Below are 20,802 nucleotides of genomic sequence, written 5' to 3' on the forward strand. Positions count from 1 at the left end.
CTCCCTTCTTTGCATTCAAATAGCACAAAGAAAATGGAAACTGTCTACATCTCTTGGGGCAGTGTGAGGCTGATATAAACCAGTTCTTGTGCTTCTTTTCCTACTGCCCTGAGTACAGGAGGCACATTGAGAATAGGGAGGGAAAACAGTCAGGCATCTGTCCCCGGCTGGTGCCTCTTGGGAAATCACAGGTTTTGATACACACACGGACGGTCTTCAGGCAGTGTTTTCATCAAATGTAAAGGTACTTTCAGAGATCTTCAGGCTTCTTAAGGTAGGACCCAGGGAACATGAGTTCAGCTTCAGAATGAGATGAGTTCTTGTTAGTTGTATTGTCTTTAACATAGGACATTATAGTAATTATTAGTAAGAATTTACAATTTCAAAAGTAATTGTTTCCCTGGCAAATGTTAGAAAATATAAATTTCTGGAGTATGTTTAAGTGTATCACAAATAAAGGTGTGGCTTCTTATTCAAATACATCTGGAATAGTATTCTCCTGTAACATTTTAAGAAAATATAGGATAATATGCAGTAAGCCTAAAGTCATGTAACAAAAAGGGTAGATTTACTACAGGAAGCATTCTTTCTTCTCAGCAGATCTGATCAAGTTTCTGTTTCAGATGACACCACTCAGTTTTACACCTCAACAATAATGTCATCTTCTAATACCAGGTCCTGTCTTAGAGAATGTCCCCAGAATTCAAGGCCGTTTTATTGTTTTGTATGGATTTCCCCTGGTTTTTAATACAGAAATAATTTTTGGTCTTTTCCTTCTAAAAAAAAAATTTAACTTGTGCTTTAATTTCCAACTATAGCAAACATACTACCTTTTATTCTGAGTAGAAAACTATTTAGTTTTCTATTAACATTAAGGAAATATTTCTTACTGACAGACACTGGGTTGTTTTTATTCCCTGAAAAAAGTCCCTTACTGATCTTGTTTAAGTATGTCTAATCCCAAATAAAAGAGGAGACAGTATTTCACTCCCTAAACAGTTTACGACTGCTGCAATTTTTTTCTGTAATCTGTCCCCGAGCAAGCTTAAATCTCTCACAGTCTCCTTGGAGGAAAAAGAAAGTGCAAAGAGTATGGAATGGTTATTCAAAAAACTCTCTGTTGTATTTTTTTCTGGCGTGTCTTACAAAAAAATATTTCCCAGTGCGGTTAAACAATGGGCATCTTTTAATTGTATGAGGAAAATAAACATTTCAGTCCAGTTTATGTCACTTTCTTACCTGATTTCTTGCTTCCAAACATCTGTTTTCATCTGTTAATAGAATAATATACAAGAAATATTCTTTAATTATGGTTCTTTTTTAATTTCTTTATTAGAGTGAAGGTGACAAATTGTATAACCATACACAGATCATGTCTTTTTCCCTACCTATCCTGTTTCTTTCCTTCAGTATTTTGAATTCCTTGATAGATTTTCATTGGAACCTTTCATTTAAGAAGCCAGAATGATCCAGGCTGGACCCCATTGCTAGTGCTGACATTTCTGGGGGGCTGTGGTGTGTGTGTGCCAGTGCATGGATGAAGGATCTTTCAGGTATCATCATCAGCCAGCATGCCGTGCTTCTGCTGTGATGACAGCTTGTACATTTTCAGTGATTTTCATCTGGGGATTTGGAATTGCTTTGCAGAAATAGAGTATGATTGCCTCCTTACTTGTCTCTGTTCCTACACTTTTATCTATGTGTGTACATATAGAGAGAGCCATAATACATAGAGATTACATCAGGTACAGCCAAGATCAAGCAGTGAGGAAGGGGAGAACAGCAACAAAATCTGTTTTCACGATATTCCTGTCATAACTCAATCTGAATATTTCCCAAATGCTTACTAAAGAGCTTGAGGACAAGATTTTTCTTCCTTTCCTGTGAGCTTAGCAAAAGAGTAGCTTAGTTAGTCTCTACAAAACACTTAAAAACGAAAGTGAGTTGTTTGGTTTGGAAATGCTAAGGACAGTAAATCAAAGAGGGCTTTGCTTGCAGTTATGAAAATGGTGAGATTGATTAAGCGTCTCAACGCTTGTAAACCTGAGTTTACAAGCATAGATCTAAATGTTCTCTAAAGGTCAATGGTCAAGCCTTTATTTGATTTTCTATATTCTGGTTTAAAAGTCAGCTTGCAAAAAGGCAAACTGCAGCTGGTTTGACACAGTCTTCTGGTGCAGAGAGGGTTACCAATTCTTCAGAAGGACTTTGGTGTCCAAAAGCCAGAGCATAGTACAAATGCTGGGGTGGTATATCCACCACTATCTTTGTTGTTAGATTCCCTTCCTATAAATCAGAGCGACAGGAACTGGTCAGTTCTGTATTAAGAGTGTTAAAGCTCTGTACAGACAGTTCAGGTCAAGAGGTGGGAAAAACACTTTGCCCAACATTTCCTTTAGTGTTTCAATCTACTTCTTTGTGTGCCATAAAGAATACAATTCTTTATTCTTTTACAATACACTTCTCCACTTAGAGGGGGAATAGCTGCATTCCTGAGGTCTCCCCTCCTTTATTACATTTTCCCTTCTATTTGTGGTGGATTAACACTATTAAAGCTGAGTTGCCAAAAGCCTTGGGAGACTCCCTCTTTCTGTAGTAGACCCCATTACAAAATGAGGGATAAATCCTGATAAGGTTTCTGGATGCTGTTGTAACACGATAACTAATTTGGCCATTGGCCTTCAATGTGGGTGTTTTAGAGAGTGTGGATAAAGTGGGCTGTCTTAAAGAAAGTGCTCTCTGTTCTTAGCCTTTTCCCCATCTTAAAAATTTATGGTATACCTCTTCTTTTTGTTACTTGGAAACTCAGAGCTTTCTTTTATTTACAACCTACTATAGCAAAAGAGTATTCCCAGTGTAATCATTTTTTAATTGTAGAGCATATCTACAATCAGAATCCTGTATTTGAACTCTGACTCCCTACAAAGATCCCACTGACTTTGGGAGAGCAGGAATTTCATTCCTGTGCTTGTTTTCCCTAATACCTGGATACATTTTGAGGACTTCACAGCTGAAACTCATTGCAGGGTGATCCAGAAGATACAGAAGCAAGTATCCCTAGTGGTGTCTTGACATTTATGTATCAAGTTTTACTTCCTAACTAGAAAGTTATTTTTAATAACTTTTAATAACTTTCACTTAAAAAAAAACCTCATTAGGATTTTTAACTCTCACATCTGGGAATAAGAGTGACCTAGAATGCCGATGCGATGATTCATAGTATTTTAATTTTTGTAATATGGGAAACTATCACATAAATTTTAAATTGCACATTTCAGCTACTGCTCCAAGTAGGATTTGATATGGCCAGAAATCTTCCCACTCTGGCTTGCCAGGAGCAAGCCTGCAAGTTGAAATGAACTTCAATTAGAAGAGGGGGCAGAATCAAGAACACACTAAAAATGCCACAGCCAAACCCTTCACTGTCTGCTCTGGCTTTGCTTCCCCTTTCAGCAGACTGATGTGTGCAGCTTGGTGGGCTCCTTCCTCATCATGGAGGAATGATTGATCTTTCAGCTTTCCTGCCTTTATTGGGTGTGGCTAGAGGGCAGGTCACCAAGGCTTGTCTGCTTAAGGAAATGCAATATTCAGAAAAGGTGGAAGAATCTATGTTGTTGCCTGTGGCTAGCAACCAGTAAAATAAATGACTGAGAGCTTGCTCCCCAAGCAATAGCTCAAGTCTCAAGACCTTAAGTCTGTTGCAAAATATGTCCACCCTTCATAGATAAAAATCCAAGAAAATAAAACACATTGTCTGTTTCCCTGCACCCAAGTTTTAGGCTTATTTCTGTAAGACATCCCATTTTCAGCAACTTCTCCTCCTCCAGGCCAGATGTTACACGAGTTAGAAACTACAGTCAAAGAAATTGTCCTGTACGGTCTTGGCTGTGCCTTCCAGCCAACTACAAACCACACATGCCAGATACCATCTCCTCCTTGCCTTTGTGGCCACTCTCAAAATGGAGCTGAGTGGCCCTATTCAGTCTGTGCTGGGCTGACTCCATGCCTGTTCTGCATGCCAGGTCCATGCTGTTCTCTCCCTCTGCACCTCGACCTCCCTTCCCAAGACCTGGGGGGACTCTTGGGGGCTGTGGGTGCAGCAGGGCTGCTTGTGCCAGCTCATGGAGCCGGTCTCCCTGGCACATGCTGGCTGTGGTGCTGGCTAGAGGCAGCAGTCATCTTGTGAATTACAAAGACAGCAGTTGGGCCTGAAAACACAAGAGTGGTTTCCAAGCTGTGCAGGGCAGCTCTCACCACTGTGCAAGACAAGGAGCTGCCCAGTCACACTGGTTGCACTACCTGGGCTGAGAGGGAGAGCCAGGTGACTTGAAAGTGTGTCAGGTCTTAAGGTGGACTGTGGAGGAACACCTCAGTGTTTGGCTATACTAGACCAAAAAAAGGCCCATAAAAAATGTGACAGCATTTTGAACCCCTCCTCAGTATTACCCTTATTCAGCCTGAAACTTAATTTCACCTCCACGATCAGGCTTTCCATTTACCTGCATGTCCTGAGCTGTGAAACATTTGTTGGCCCTTTATTTGCATGTGCAGCTCTACCTGTTAGAGCGAAAAACACAAGAGAGAGCTTATGCTGCAACAGCAGTCTTCAGCTAACCCCTTATAGACTTCACAGAGCTTCAAGCTACTAATTGTCCAAGTGATCTCATTAAAGAGCTAAAGATAGCTGTGTGGACTCAAATACTGTAATTTCAAGGGAAAGAATTCAAACCCAGTGAGGCCAGGCAAACACTGATGAGCAGATGAGCCTCTCCTGATGTTGGCTACACAGACCCTTAGCTGTCCTCTTCTCCAATTAATTGCTTTGTCCTAATACAGGGGTATTTCATTCCCTCCTGTAAGTAATTTCTGCAACTCAATAAAGCAGCGTTCTTCAGAAATATGGAGGGAATTCTGGCTAGCACCACTGTTTTTAGCCTTTATTTAAAAGTCACCACTTGTTTTTGGACTGCCGTATTTCTGAAGTGGAGAATATCAAATGTATCACACCCTATTGTCTGTGTTAACTTTTTCAAAATTAATACTAGCCATCTAGACAAAAATGGGGAAACTTGAAGCTACAACTTCCAATTACAGCTCTGTATCTGCAGGTTATTACTTGCTTCTTGTAGTACTTTTTTCTTTCTTTCCCAAAAGAAAGGGAGTCTCCTAAAAACCTTGATGTTGACTCTTTTCAGGCAGCTCTCTTCTTACCTTCCCAAACCCCTGCAACATTTTCTGTGCTCTTCTGAACTCCATACAAGTCAGTTGTAATCCTCTCTAATCTGTCCTCTAGTGAGCACAGAGCTGATTCACCAAACCTCTGTATGTAGTAATAATCTTTAATACTATTCAGTCATCTTCTACGGCAGTGATTTCGTTTCCTCTTTCACCTTTGTGGTTATTATGGCCTCATCTTTTTAGGCACTTTGCAATCTTGTCATTCCTCTCTTATTAATATGAAACCTCATAAATCATGTGTCAGGCCTTCAGTTACCATGTCCTTTTTCATTCATTCGTTTTGCTGCTGCCTTACCGATTCTTTTACCTCCTTTATCTGCAAGTAAAACGGAGATGTCCAATGCGTCCCCAAGCTGTGCTGGCAGCAGCTGCCTGCGCAGGCCGAGAGCGCGTCCTGCCGGTGTCCTTATGGAAATGCAGCCCTGGAAACATCCGCGAGCAGCGGGAAAATGAAACCAGTGGGGTATTTCAAACAACAATGCCCAAAGTCTCTGTGGCCAAGAGCCGGTGTCTGCTGCACTTAGTAGCTGAGGTAGTAGTGGTGATACAGGGATGGAAGTGTCAAGTGGTGGGTAATAATCTGTTTACACTTAGATTCATGGAAAATCTGCAAACCGAAGTCCAGGAAATGGAATTCATAAAGTTTTCAAAGGGTTTGAACGTCATGAGTAAAGAAGACTTTGCGGCGTGGTTGCTGTACTTCACTGATGAGGAAAACAATGAAATTTACTGGCAGAATGTGAAAGACAGAATCAAAGCAGGAGAGGTTGGTACCCAAAGTATGCTTTGTTTTGCTTCCTTCTTTGCATGCACAGGTTTTCATTTGAATGTGGTTATCTATGAGCTGCCGAATTAATTACTGCAGCCCTTGAATTTTATACAAGTAAGAGCAATGATAATTGGCCAACTGAGAAATACAAATATCAACAATGAGTAGGCAGTCACATCTAAACACTAAATCCCACCAGATTTAATGACATAGAATAATTGGGCTTTGAATGTATATTCATTATATATCATCTGAATTCTGTGGCACTCTAGAACATCAGTTTGGAAGAATTCAAGACTTTTTGCAAGTTTACAAATAATCTGGAAGACTTTTCTATCGCCATGCAGATGTTTACTGTTGCAAATCGTCCTGTTAAACGGGGTAAGTCCTGTACACCTTTCGTATAGTTTTCTTTAAAGGAAAATAAAATTAATTTTAATTATTAAATTAATGTAAATGAGTTATCCCAAAGTACCACAGTGAAGTCTAAAAATGTTATTCTGCTCTGTATTTGGACTTAGTTATATTTCATGAAAAAATAATAATATAAAGTTTCCAAAATGTTTTCATTTAAAAGTTCTAATGTGCTGTCATATGTAGATTAATCACAGCAGACTAAAGCATAATCATAAAATGGTTTGGGTTGGAAGAGACCTTTAAAGGTCATTTTTCCAAACCCTCTGCCATGTGCAGGGAACTCTGTCACTGGATCAGGTTGCTCAAATCCCCACCCAGCCAGACCCTGAACACTTTCAATGATGGGACAGCCATAACTTTGTACAGTTTCTTCCTTATGTCCAGTCTAAATACACTATTTTTCAGTTTGAAAGCATTTTGCTTGTCCTGTCATTACAGGCCTTGTTAATAAAAACTCTCTTTCTTATAAGCCCCCTTGATATAGTGAAAGTCCACAATAAAGTCTGTCCTGAGGTATCTCTTCTCAAGGCTGAATAACCCCAACTCTCTTGGCCTTTCTTCACTGAAGAGGTGCTCCATCACAAAAATTATCACATCATTTTTGTGGCCCTCCTCTGGACTCACTCCATGTCCTTCCTGTGCAATTATGTCTATCAAAAAGAAACAATGTCATAAAGTGGGGTTTAAAATAAAGATTTTGAGGAGGGGAATTGCTTCCTTCCCATATAGAAGAAAGAGGAGCAATGCATCAAAAGTTTTATGGACATAAAAATGTTTTTTTGTTTTAATCCTGAGGCTGTTACTTAATTAGTTGTTACTCTTGAAGGACAAATCTCTTAAATTATTTCAAATTAGCAACATAAAAAGTTCCTGAGGAAATGTGAGGAGGTGTTAACATTCATTGAAATTAATATTTGATGAGCTCATGTGAAGAAAGATGAGATATGTGAGAAGACAGAAAGAGAAACACATAATCTTGAAAGAGAAATGTTTGGATGGGATTTGAACCAAAGAAAACTGGGGGATTTACAGCTTGTGACTTTCATTACTACTCTGTTTATGCTCTGAACCCCACTGTAATCGAAAGCAGTCAGCTGCTGAGGTAACTCACAGATGTTACTTACCTATATGTCTAATTCTCTCCTGAATCTGGCTGAGTTCTTCATCTTGATGTTTGCATGTGTGTGTATTCACATACATTTGACCATTTACTTAAAAATAAGACAGTCTTTTAGTCCTTCATTTTATTCTAGACTTCTTTTTCGTCTAAGTTTGCAACTTACCTTTTCTCTCTGATAAGGTGGCCCTTCTCTGTTTGAAGATTGTTATGCCCCGCTCTTGTAGAAGATCTTCATTTATTCATGTTGTGTTCAAAGAAACTACAGTGCCATGTCTGGATTTAAATTCAGCTTCAAGAGATGAAACAGTTAACATCTTTTCAAAGGCAAAATTAAGACTACTATAAACATCCCATGTTTTATGTCTTTTTCAAGTTGTGGTATATCCTTTTACAGAAGGATTTTTAACTTAATTCTATTTAAACCAACTGTGAAGTAATCAACTACATTTATACAGGAATTGTTGAAAGAGACAAAGATGAGAGCTATGTCAGGAATGCTCTTCCCTCTAGTAAGCTTCAGAACTAATATGGATAACACTATTTTTAAACAACACTCGTTTATGAAAGCAGAACCACATTAATATTGCATTTATTACTTAATTGGACAATTTACTGCAATGATCTACAATACTGCTCTGCTTCAATAACCTCCAGTTCCTATTTGAAATTCCCACTTCCATGATGCCTTCAAAAATTTATCCAATTCATATGTTGCAATTGTGCTTGCTATAATAAACAGTAATCCTTTCACTCTCACGAGCTGCTGTTTTGCGGCAGTCTCACACACTTCCTCGTCCAAATTCTGTGCACCACAGGACCAAAAGTGGGGATAGTGGATGTTTCTATACTGCAGATGGTGGTGTAAAGAGAGAATAAAAAAGCTGAAGATTGAAAGTACATTTCCAGAGAGGTATGGCAGCTTTTTCTGCCACAAATCCTCAGTAACTCTTCAACATCATTTTAGAGTGGGTAGCCAACTTCTCTCAAAACCAGAACTACAGGTATCTAAAGCCATGTGCTGTAAGCAGTGCATTGACCATTTGATGTTCTATGTTTCTGAAGAGTTGCTTCAGAAGAGGAGATTGTTAGTTGAGGTGGAGCATATCATAACCTACTGTTCTCTGAGAAGAGTTTTCTTGTAGAATGAATTGTCATGAAACTGGCTTGAGATAAAATGATAAGGGTTTTTATGAGAGGATAGTAAGGCAAACCATTCCTATGAACATTACCATTCCTGTGAACAGGTAACAGCCAAAAGTATATAAGTGTTCATCTATTTCTAGCAAAAATTATCACTTTTACTGTTCTTAGGAAGTAGTGCATTGCTAAAACTTTTAATAAAATTAATAAAGATAGCATTAAAGAGAAGAAACAAGCTCAAGAATGCATGAACTGAGGCCTCCTATTAGTTTAGTAGTTTATACATCCCAAATTTTCCAGGTAAGATACCCATGAGCCATTGTAAATTGGACAGGATCCTGCTATTTATAAGTTTTCCATTTTCTTTGTAAGTTCAGTCACCTGTGATGTAATATTGTGTCTTTATTAGCTGAGTTCAAGAGAGCAGTGAAGGTGGCAACAGGACAGGATCTATCAGATAATGTTTTGGATACCATCTTCAAGATTTTTGATCTAGATGGAGATGACTGCCTCAGCCACAGCGAGTTTCTTGGAGTCCTGAGGAACCGAATTCATCGAGGTTTGAGGGTAATGAGCTGACATAATTGTTTGTAAATACTACAGATGATTGCTACAGCTCTCTTGTAAATGCTTGTAGAAACACAGGTGGAGTTAATGAATAGCAAAAAATACATCTTTTAAACCGCATAATCCTTACTGCATATGAATCTGGGAGAAGAGCTGCCACGAAGAGCTTGTTGTTACACATGTGAACTATGTAAGGAGCAGCACAACATTATATATTGTATTTACACGGTCTGTGAACAGCAGTTTTTTTTGTGTGAATGCTAAACACACTTTAACTTTATTGACAGGTACCACAGCAGCAAGGCATTCAAGGTTTCTGGAAGTGTGTGAAAAAAGAAAGCATCAAAGAAGTCAAAGAACTGTGGAAGCAAACTGGGAAAAGTCCTTTTTAAAGCAGTCCATTTTTCTTTTGCTTAAGTGGTTTTTCTTTAGGGGAGTTTGTCTGTCCTGTTTACATAATAACTAAATCAAAAATATTCAGTTTTTTTTAGCTGTAGTTCAAGTTTAATTAACCCAGACTCTAATGCAATAGTTTTATAATCGTTCCAATGCAATCAGTTTGGTTTACAGAACTGGTATTGCTTTTGACCTCCATACAGAAGCACTCTTGTTCTGGGGAATAGTGTTGTTTGCTGCCCTGTGGGGTCTGGCCCTGCACTGCGGGATACAGGATGCACAAGACTGAATAACAGCCCCAGGCAGGAACATCACAGCAGTATCATCTCCTGTTGAAGGAGTGGACATCATCTCAGCCACCAACACAACAGCTCTCCTTCTCCAGCAAGAGCAGAGGTCCACAAGGCAAAATCACTTGCACAACACATTTTAAACTAAGTTATCCTAAACCAAAGGGAAAATTCACACCTTGTTACGGGGATCTGCTGAGGTGCTGGTTCCTAGTGCTTGAGTCCACCAGTTCCTGTGGGGGTGTCTGGTTTGTCTGCCTTCATGGTGTTAATATGAAACTGGAAATACAAGAGTGATAGGCTTGATGCAAGGTTTAAAAGTTGTACATTGATCAATGAGTGTGCATTGAGTGTCTCAGACCTCTTCCACATAGTATAAATGAGAAGAAAAAATGCTCAGTCTATCAAACACAGTGTAGCTACAATTTGACTTGTGACTATTGTGCTTTAATTGTATGGCAGAAGATGAATGCATAACAAGCAGTTGTTTTATCTTACTAAAAGTTGTGACAGGGAAACCTGAAGTATCTCAGGAATTCAAGGTTATAATAAGCAATTGTTGAGGTAATATGTCCAATAAAAAAACAAATACAAATGTTTGTTAGTCCAAATGCAAAGTTAGACCTAAGATCTTAAATACTAAAAGGAGGAACAAATAAAGACTAACACTTGGAAATTACAGATGATCATTTTTTAGCAGTAACACAAGGTGTATCTCTGTATATACAGGTGTGCATGTTACATGTTTTGTCTTTCTTACAATCCCAGGAGCCAGTAGCCAGGTCCAGATCACTCTTCCTGGCTGGCAATATATAGGAGATAGACTTATCTCTAAAGCTGTCAAGGTTCTTCTTCTTTCCCCCTCTCAGTTGCCTGGCTTGTCTTGGCTGGGGTGAAAGCTTAACCTTCCAGGACAGGTTTGTGATACCAGAGATAATAGATTCAAAAGGTGGACTAGGGAAATGTCTCAAGAAAAATAACCAAGCGATCTCAACACTCATCGAGGTAATATCCATCCATTTTTTTGCATGACATCAGCTATGTTTGCCCCAAAGTTGTAAATAAGCTCAATATGTGGTGCTGGCTTGTCATTTCTTTGGGTTGTGTGAGAAGAGGGGAAATTTCCATGATAGGTAAGATATCAGGGCAGCTCTCACTCTGTGCAGGGACAGAAGAGAATGCATTGGGAAACCCTAAAGGTCCCACCTAAGGAATACTGAGATTACTGAGAATGTGTTTGATGTGTCACCTTTGTGCTGAGGACAAGTCCTAGTGCCCAAGCCTTGGCGTAGTGATCTCTGCTAGGGAACACAGTGAGAGGCCTGCAAAGCAACTCCTCCCTCATGACCTCAGCTTGGAGCTTTAATCTAAAATGTTGAAGACAAAATGCTTGTAGTCCTTTCATGGACATGTACCCAGAACAAGACCATGCCTGTGGGGATGTCTCAAGACTGTCTGGAAGATCAGGCACCAGTGACCATTAAGGATCCCTCTTCCCCCAGGAAAAAATCCATATGGAATTAACCATGTGGAAAGAATCCAAATCCAGTAAACACCTCAGCTTCCTCCCCTCAAACTGAGCTCACACAGTTCTGTGAGGGCATCAGGATAGCAGGTGGCTGGTTTACTTCGTGTGTTTGGAAATTGTTTCTTGCTTCTGCTGGTGGGAGCAAAGGTGGGGCAGTGGGACTGGCACCACAGTACCATGGCCAGCTGCACTTCACCAAATTATAAAAAAAATTACACTATTGAAAAAGAGCATCCATGGCACTAAAGTGTGTGTGTGTGTGTTCACCCAAAGTGTGCTTTGTGGCTTTACTGCAAGACTGCCTTTTATTTGTTGCTGTTAATATTTTGGCAAATTATTTTTACTTTGGAGTGGAAATTATTCCCTATCATTTTATTCTGTGTGAAGTTAATAGGTTTATGATGTTTTTTATTGCTTTTGTGGTTTCTTTTGTTTACTAATTACTTTCTTCTTACAAGCTGGTTTTCCTTTGGAAAAATGAACTCATTTAGCTTTAGTGTATTTAGAAGTTTTAATTCCTCAGTGCTCATTTCTGTCTGGGTTTGTGCAATCAACACTATCTGCTTTCAGGGATTTAAAGTTTTATTTTTCAGCAAAAGCTTTGGTGTCAAATTCAGAGGAAAAGCAAAGAGATATGCTTGAGTTTTATATTAATTTTGTGTCTATAGTGAAAAACATTTTTGATTGGAAATTAAAATAGAGTTATGAATCATTTTTAGAAGTTATCCTGAAAGTGCAGCTGGGAAGGAACTCCTTTAAAGGCCAGACATGACTTGTCCATCAGGCTTGAAGAATCAGACTTGGTATTTAATTTGTAAGTTTATTGTTATTTGTCAACTAAAATGCTTTATAAAAGACTCTAAAAATAATTTCTCATTTTTAACATCTTAGATTGAAAGAGATGTTTATGTATTTAGATAAATCCTGGTTTATAAGAAATTCATTATAATTGAAATGTTTGATGTTTTAGTTCCTTTTAGTCACTGTATGGTATTTGCAGCCTGTGAGCATTACTCAATACAGTTTAGTTAAGGTTTATGCCAGCTACCAATCTAAACATATCACTTGTGACTTGTTTTAACATTAGGAACTCTTCCTCTGAACAGAAGTATATATAAAAGCTAAATAAAATTGATTTTTTTTTTAAATCAATCGCATTGCACCTGAATTTTATATGGAATAAAGATGAATATGTTTCACATTGCAGAAGTCTCAAAAATTGATACAGCATGGCAAAAGGATACACCAAGAAAGTGCAGTCACAGCATATAACTTCTTTACAGAATTTTGGTGGTTGTATCCCCATAATAACACTTTTTACATTGCTTTGTTTGTTTAAGATAGTATCTAAGAACCATTCATTCTCCATTTCCAAAGGAAGCAAAGGCAGAAATGCAGTGTGATATACTAAAGTAATAGAAACTCATTGGTTGTTTCTAGAAATTAGTTCTGGTGTTTTGGTTTGTAAAAGCCTCTTTCTAAAAGCAAAATCCCTCTGTATTCAAACCAAGTTGGCAGGTTTTAACAAAACAGGCAACCATCAGGAGTACATAGCAGACAAAGAGCCAGGCCATCAACTGTGGTTTCATGGCACTTCACATGTTCAGTGCATAGAAGAGAAAAAAGGATCACTGCCCAATAAAGGGCAAGAATGGGAACAACCATGTTCCTTAGAGGAAGTATAAAATTCAAGTATACTGACCATATTTTGACTAAAACATAGAAATGGATAGATAAGTGTACATCAGAATTTAAAAATACAGGTTTTTTCTCATGCCAGAGTCCTCAGAGGAGATGGCAAGCATGCCTCATACCTTCAGTTTTAATTTTTCCTATAAAATAATCACAGCTGGGTCAGGAAACTACTCCAATGCAGAAAAAAACCCTTCAGTAATTCTAAAATACGTGCCCAAATGATGTTGTGGTCATTATTAGTGAGATCCAAGTGGCTCCAGCAAACAGCTTCTGTAATGCCGTTGGTCACAAGGGAAGCATGAACGTGGCAGATGTAGGCACACTCTTCTAGTGCCCAGCTGGCCATAGAAGTTCCTCCTGCAGAAGCTGAAGAAGTCACCCAATAAGAAGCCGAAAGCCCTTTGCAGAACAGAAAACCTGAGAGACTTGAGCATGCACAAAATTAATCAGCAGACAAGTGCATGTCTCTTCACTCATTTATTTGAATGTTTCCTGTTGGCTTTGTTTATTAAACAATTCCTAGTTGATTCAATAATAAAAAAAAATCATACAACATATGTGGAGACAGATTTCCCATTAGGCCAGTACTGGCTTAGTTAATAATGTTTCCAGTTCATTAACTGGAGTGCCCTAGCACGGAGCTCTGCTTGCTGTCCTCAGCAGCACAGCCACTGCTCCTGCACACCGGCAGCGCAGGGAGCCTGCTCAGCGCTGCTCCCACCTGCACGGGCTTAGCCACAACACCTCCTGCCCTGGGAAGTAAAATGCCATGGTTTTCCTCACCTGTGTGCCCATTGTGAGTTTAGGTTGGGTACTAGGGAAGAATACTTCAGATAAAGGGTTAGCAAGCCCTGGAACAGGCTGCCCAGAGAGGCAGTTGTGTCACCATCCCTGGAAATGTTGAAAAGATGTGTAGATGTGGCACTTGGGGACATGGTTTAGTGGTGGTAGATGTGGCAGTGCTGGGTTAATGGATGGACTTGATGATCTTGCAAGTCTTTTTTAAATGACTCTGTGATTCTCTTCAGCCTCTGGCAGAAGGCTGGCCTTCCTTCCCAGGCTGACAGAGTGGTGGATGGCATCAGGCTGTGGGAGAATGGACACAACACCTTGCAGAACACTGTTTATGACTGGGTCTATGTTGGCCAGATTTCAGACACATAGATTTGAAAAGCTGGGGGGAGGAGTATTCCATAGGTGATTCAGAGGAATGTGGGGGAGTTTTTCTCATGGGATTTCAGATGAAAGCTCGCTGCTCTGAAACAGCCTTGGAGGCCCTGGCCTTTCTCCGTGATCTGCAGAGGGAGCACAGGAGATGTGCCTCGCTGAACTAAACCTGTGCTTTGTGAATGCCACGAGCACTTTCCTGGAGAAAGGATGTTCTACAGAGGTGTTCTACCATAACACTGTGCCTCGGGTCCACTGCTTTAGGGGAAATTTGTCAGTTTTAGTGTTAGCCCATGGAGCAACTGGTAGCTTTAAATCACCTCAAAGAAAACCAACTGGTTTAAGACTTTTCAGTAAAATGTTTTATTTTTGCTTTCTGTTTCAGGATACAGATTTTGTGTTTTAAATTATGTGGCCTCTTACTCTGTTTTAATCTACTTTGAAAATGATACTATTAGAGTGAGCAAACATTACTGAAAACACAGTGTACGTCACTTAAATAATGCACAGAAAGTAATTCCTAGAGCAATGGCAGATGAGTCACAGGGTAGAAGATTACATTCACTGTTGAAAAGAAAGGATACCAAAATATGATGCTTTGCCACTAACCTGTAGAAAAGGAGACTAATGATATGATAAGTCCTAAAGTTAAAAGAAACAATGTTATTAGAAGAAACAGCTATTAGAATAAATAAAAGATTTAAGAAACATTAATATCACTGCTAAAAGGATGCTAGATAAGCAAAGAACAAATCAATATGGCTGAAATTAAGGTTTTTAAAATGCTGTTTGACCAAAAATGCATCCTCAGAATTTATAAATTTGATCCAATGCAAACAAGGGCTACTAATCACTGCTAGTTGGTGTGTACAAGATTACATGATCTGTACTGGAAGGTGACGAGCAAATACTTTACCTAATCTCGGTTGGTTTTATGTGTACATCCGAGATGCAAAGCCTCCAAAAAATAAATTTGTTGCATATTACACAGAATAAATGAGAGAAATTATGGGTTTGTGTCAGTCTCCATCTAAGAGGTTGGGTTGCTTCTGCCTGGGGATTGTATGCTCCTAGAATTTAAGATGAGCTACTTTGAGAGGGAAAAAATACAGAAGCAAAATGGAGATTAAATTGTTGTAGATTACAAGTACTAAATAGTATAGAGAGTAATTCTGAGTAGGAGAAGTGTTTGCAGTGCCTTGGTCTGGGACCAACAAACATCTGGAAGAATGCAACAGACCTTAACTGGTACTGAGGCTGCAAAGGGAAATGTTTAACTTCTCTTACATGCTTTTTAATGTGGCTAAAGTAGGTGGGCAGCCAGAAGTGGAGGTGTGATATGAAATGGAAGCCTTTTTTTTCAATATTTGACAATCACGGGATCCAGTGAGAATGTGGTGAGCAGCTGTTCCCACAACATGGCATTCTGAATTGCTCTTCAGCTTCCCAGAGTCTGCTCCAAGTGTCAAGTCCCTCTCCACAAGGGAGGAAAAGTTTGCACAAGCAAACAAACAGGCAGCAAAGTTTGCACAAGCTGCACTGCAGCCATTTGAAGCCAAACAGGTGTTCAGTGATTCCTAGCAGAGCTTCCTTACATCCTGCTTGGCTTCTATTCAAGGAGCTGATTTCTTCTCAAGAGGTCCTTGTAGAGACATCACAGGTGGCTTTCAGAAGTGGAAGATGATAGTTCCTGCCAGCTGTGCCAAGAGGCTTCTTGTGCAGCAAAACTCTGTGGGGAGCACTGTCTGGGCATAAATAGTCCCTCTCTGCCACCTCACAACCTTGGTGTTGTCCTTCTTTGATTCAGCCTCACTGCGCTTCCTGACATGGGAACACTGCACGGAAATGTTGCTGAATAGTAGCTGGTCAAAAATAGTTTCTTCTGTCCAAGGTATATGCTGCAGCCACTGGTTTTCCATGCTACCCAAGGCATCTGTCTGATGCAGAACTGAAATGCCAGCCGTGTCACAGCTTCCAGCTTTGCCAGCATCAGACTCTATCCAAACCACATGCGGTGGCAGCTCCTGCAGCTCACTGTGGACCTGCTGAAAGGGGGAATGTCAACACACACATGGCTCCTCTGATACCTCTGTGGGTAAAACTGGAGTCAGCATCGGCAGGGAAGACTGGGATAGGGAGGATCATGTTGGATCCCCTCACATCTTCCCTTGCACTGTGAATTGTTTGCTGGCTAAGCCTTTTTATTCATGGGTGTGCTCCTTGGTCTTCATGTTAGGAACTGTGCTTATTGTGAAGGGTCATGGGATTTTGTCAGGAAAGTTGGTGGAAGCACAGCCAAGAGGATGGTCAATGCACAGGAACAGCCAGCTACACACAGCACATGCTTGGCAAAAGTTGTTTAGAACTTTGCTTCCCAAGTGCAGGTCCCTTCTCCTTAGATTCCTGAAGGTTTGGAAGTACAATGTCTCTTCACTGAATGCACTACTAAGAAACTAACACACCAATTAAATGATTAAAAGCACACAGAAGTATCAAAGTAAAGTAAAATCAGGTACTTCTAAAAGCATTATTAACAAGTGTTATTTCAACACCAAGAATTTAAATCCTTTCCCGTTGTCTGAGGCCAAGCATTAACAGTCCTATAAGATCTTAAGGTAAAGCACATGCCAGCAGTTGTGGCATGTTTTGACACCCTTAAGAAACAGAATCATGGAATCATTAAGGTTGGAAGAGACCTCTAAGTTCATCAAATCCAATTGCTAACCCAGCACTGCCACCTTCACCACTCAAGCATATCCCCAAGTGCCATGATTAATGAAGGTGAATGGAACTGGAATACTTTAACTATACTTTAATTATATCCCTGATGTGCTAATACGTCAGACCAAGACTGTCCTAGTTCACATGAAATCCAAACTGCTCCATCCTTGTCAGTACTTCTTGTCAGAGTGATAACCCCATAACCAAGATGCTGTTCATGTAACCAGTCACTCCTCTCTTGCCTTACAGCTCTCCACTAGGACTGAAGTTCTTACACCAGCTCTCTCCCTCTCCTGCAGTCCCTTTCTTTTGCAGCCCTTGCATTTCTGCATACAATCTTGCAATCCCCTTCCCTGCTGCCCTGATCCTGCTCCCATACACAGAATGCACAAGCATGCACATACCCAGAGTTGATCCCAGACTGATCTTCAGGCACACATCCCTGCTCCCTGTACATCAGGACCACAGGTCACTGCTTCATTCCTCTGCTCTGATACGCAGATGAACACCCCCACACACATTCCCACACATAAAAAGGCATTTGGACAGTGTCCCCACTCTGAGGATCACAGAGAGGTTTGGGTTGGAAGAGACCTTAAGGATTGTTAAATTTCAACCCCTCTGCCATGAGCAGGGACACCTTCCACTAGATCAGGTTGCTCATGGCCCCATCCAGTCTGGCCTTGAACTCTTCCAGGAATGGGGCTGTAAAAGGCTCACAGGCTTTTGAATTCCTGAGCAATCTCCTTAGTATTTGTTATCTCACCAGCAGGTGAGGGTGAGAGGAAATGGCTTTAATTTGAACCAGGGAAGGTACAGATTAGATATTAGAATAACATGTTTTTTCACTCAAAGGGTAGTCAGACTTTGGAATAAGTTGCCCAAGGATGCAGTGGGGTTGCTGTCTCTGGAAGTGTTCAAGGGGAACACTTGTTCTGGATGTGGCACTTGGGGACATGGTTTAGGGGTGATTATGCTGGTGCTGGGCTGACACTAGTTATGTTGAAGGTCTCCCAATCTCGATGATTCTGTGATTCTGTGAGCAGGCAACTGCCCCTGTCCTGCCAAGGCAATCTCACTGCCACCGCCCACTGCACCAGCTCCAGGGGCTTACAGGGATTATAGGGCACCAGCCCCACCCAGTCCTGTTGTGCCCAAGCCTTCTTTCAGGGCACTCTTTGGAGCTGTTCTAGCCTGACCCCTCACCCTACGGACGCTGTCTGTTCCCTATGGACGCTGTCTGTTCCCTATGGATGCTGTCTGTTCCCTACAGACGCTGTCTGTTCCCTATGGACGCTGTCTGTCCCGTTCCCCTCGGCTCGGGCAGTCCCTCCCGCCGCCGCCAGGTGGTGCCGGAGCGCTGCGGGAGCCGCCTGCGGGCCGCGCTGCTGGGCGAGCAGCCTCTGGCTCGGCAGGGAGATGGGGATGTTTGCCATGGCGAGGGCCGTTCCGACCCCGGCATCCCAGTGCCAGAGTAAGGATAAAGATTTCAGGCTCTCCGGAGGCTGAGCCCCCCAAGTCAGCGGCGGCGGCGGTGCCCGCCCGAGGTCGCGGTGCGGCCGCCGCTGTCAGGCGCTCACCGCCGCTCAGGAAGCAGCCGATAAAGCAAATAGCAGTGAGTCATTTCTAAGTTCCCTTTGCAGCACCCAAGATGCTGCTTGAGCGGTGTAAGTGCTCAAGTGCGAACACAGGCAGGCAGCAGCCCGGCAGCGCCCGGGGACGGAGCTGTCCCACAGCCTTCCTGCCCGACACCGACCCGCCCGGCCAGGACGGCGGAAAAGAGAAAAAAAAAAAAAAACAAACCTGGAGGTTTAAGGCCAGATTTTATGGCCAGATTTTATGGCTGGAGGAGCATCTCACCCCGAGACGGCACCGCCGGTGCGAACAGAGGGAGGCGGAGGGCGGCAGGCCCCCGAGGTGCACGGCGAAGGATGGATGCATGGGGAAGAATGTGGCCGGCAGGTCGAGGGAGGGGATCCTCCCCCACGACTCAGCCCCATTGAGGCCACATCTGCAGTGCTGTGTCCCATTCTGGGCTCCTCAGTACCGGAGACACAAGTTGCTACTGGAGAGGGTGCGGTGGAGGACCACAAGGATGATGAAGGATCTGGAGCATGTCTCTTATGAGGAGAGACTCTAGGAGCTGGGCCTGTTTAGTCGAGAGAAAAGAAGGCTGAGTGGAAATCTTGTCAAGACATATCAGTATCTCCAAGGCAGGTGCCAAGGGGATGGTGCCTGGTTCTTTTCTATGGTGCCCAATGACAGGACGAGGAGCAATGGCCATAAACTAAAACACAAGAAGTTTCACCTCAACATGAGGAAGAACTTTCCTTGGAGGGTGGGCAGAGCACTGGAACAGGTTGCCCAGGCAGACCATAGAGTCTCCCTCTCTGCAGAGATTCCACACCCACCTGGACGCGTTCCTGTCACCTTCTCTAGGTGATCGTGCTTTGGCAAGGGGGAGCTGGACCGGATGATCTCCAGAGGCCCCTTCCATCCCTTACCATCCTGCGATCCGCTGAGGCGTTCCGGCTCCCCGAGAAGGAGGCGGTGGCGGGCGCTGGGGCCGCCCCTCTCCCGCCCACTGCGGCCCGCCCAGGCCCGCCCGGGGCCGGCTCCGCAGCGGCGGCCGGAGCTGCAGCCGCCGCCCGCCCGTCGCAGCGCCGGCGCTGCCGCGGTGCCCGGCAGGGAAGATGGCGCCGTCCCACGTCCTCAAGTGCTGCCAGAAGGTGCTGGCCTGGGTGCCCGTGGCCTTCATCGCCCTGGTCGTGGCCTGGTCCTACTACGCCTACGTGGTGGAGCTGTGTGTGTGTGAGTGGACCGGGAGGGTCGCGGGCGCCGGGAGCTGCCGGCCGGGCGAGCAGGACCCTCCGCCGGCCGCCTCCTCCCCTGCGCCCCGGCGGGCTCGCTTCTCCCTGCGCCCGCCTCAGGCTTTCGCTCAGGCGGCGGAAGGAGAGCCTGCCTCGGGCGCTGCCTCGCTCCCGCCGGCCGGGTTTACCTGTTGTCCTCCCGCCCTCAGGTGCCTCATGGCGGCGGGGTCCCGGCCCGGGGCCGCCTGTGGAGACGCAGGGAACGGGTCCGGGGGAGGGGAAGGAGGCCCAGGGTGCTTCGTCTGGGGACAGGGACTTCCCGAGGGCTCAGCCCCTCGTGTCTCCTCGTGAGGAGTTTCCCCTCTATTTTACTGTTGTTCATCCTTCTGATGTATCAAATAACTCTTTTAAGGGTGTATAGGAGCCTCCCCTCCCTCCTTTTCATTCAGAAGCCCGGTGCCGTTGAAGCATTATGAGGCTGGAAACATCCAACTTAAGCGGGCTGGGGAAAGGATTTAGGGCTTACGGGGTTTTGTCAGGCCGTATCCAGGCTTTCTGGACGAGGATTCGTCTTTATATAAATCTGACTTGCAGCCGATGTCGGTCAGGGTGATATTTACCCTTTGCTGTCTTCAGAAGGAAAGTTCAGTTCAGGAGGATGTTGGCTTTCTCTGGGCAGGGTAAATGGAGGGGAACCGTGATGTGCAGTATTCCTCAGACTTGCTGAAACTTGGAGGCAGCATAGGAAAACTGAGGAACGGGTTTTACTGAGCATTTGACGTGTTTAAGTAAGGAAGCTGAAATGAAGAACCTCAAAAGTTCTGTGAACTATTTTAAGCTACGTGTAGGTCTGTCTAGTATCTGTAGGTCCTGGTACTACTAGTTATTTGTGTAAACTACATGCTTTGATATCCCTAGCTAGAAAAAAAAAAATTGCATTTACT

At 42.7% G+C, this 20,802-nt stretch overlaps 2 protein-coding genes and 1 long non-coding RNA gene across 9 annotated transcripts in view; 2 read left to right on the forward strand and 1 right to left on the reverse strand.

The window, feature by feature from the left end:
- The window catches only part of MICU2 (mitochondrial calcium uptake 2), a 136,549-nt gene extending 123,932 nt beyond the window's left edge, over window positions 1-12,617 (forward strand). Inside the window, exons 9-12 of the mRNA XM_086881873.1 lie at window positions 5,833-6,004; window positions 6,280-6,388; window positions 9,094-9,251; window positions 9,539-12,617. Of these exons, the coding sequence (XP_086737999.1) occupies window positions 5,833-6,004; window positions 6,280-6,388; window positions 9,094-9,251; window positions 9,539-9,643 (544 nt within the window). The 3' untranslated portion in view covers window positions 9,644-12,617. The remainder of the gene's footprint in view (window positions 1-5,832; window positions 6,005-6,279; window positions 6,389-9,093; window positions 9,252-9,538) is intronic.
- A 2,049-nt stretch (window positions 12,618-14,666) lies between these two features.
- Window positions 14,667-19,547, reverse strand: LOC147654234 (uncharacterized). Its single transcript, XR_015284753.1, has 3 exons — window positions 19,460-19,547; window positions 18,255-19,197; window positions 14,667-18,157 (listed from the first exon to the last, which is right to left on the reverse strand). It is a non-coding gene; the product is annotated as an uncharacterized LOC147654234 (long non-coding RNA).
- The window catches only part of ZDHHC20 (zDHHC palmitoyltransferase 20), a 49,290-nt gene continuing 47,952 nt past the window's right edge, over window positions 19,465-20,802 (forward strand). For 3 of the 7 annotated variants that reach the window (XM_086881877.1, XM_086881878.1, XM_086881879.1), the window contains exon 1: window positions 19,634-19,859. In XM_086881877.1, the coding sequence (XP_086738003.1) occupies window positions 19,742-19,859 (118 nt within the window). In that variant the 5' untranslated portion in view covers window positions 19,634-19,741. Of the gene's footprint in view, window positions 19,860-20,802 lie in introns of all 7 variants that reach the window. The other 4 variants (XM_086881874.1, XM_086881875.1, XM_086881876.1 and 1 more) reach the window with 3 other exon arrangements.

This window comes from Cyanistes caeruleus, chromosome 3 (genome assembly GCF_971803275.1).
Source record: "Cyanistes caeruleus chromosome 3, bCyaCae1.hap1.1, whole genome shotgun sequence".
NCBI lineage: Eukaryota > Metazoa > Chordata > Aves > Passeriformes > Paridae > Cyanistes > Cyanistes caeruleus.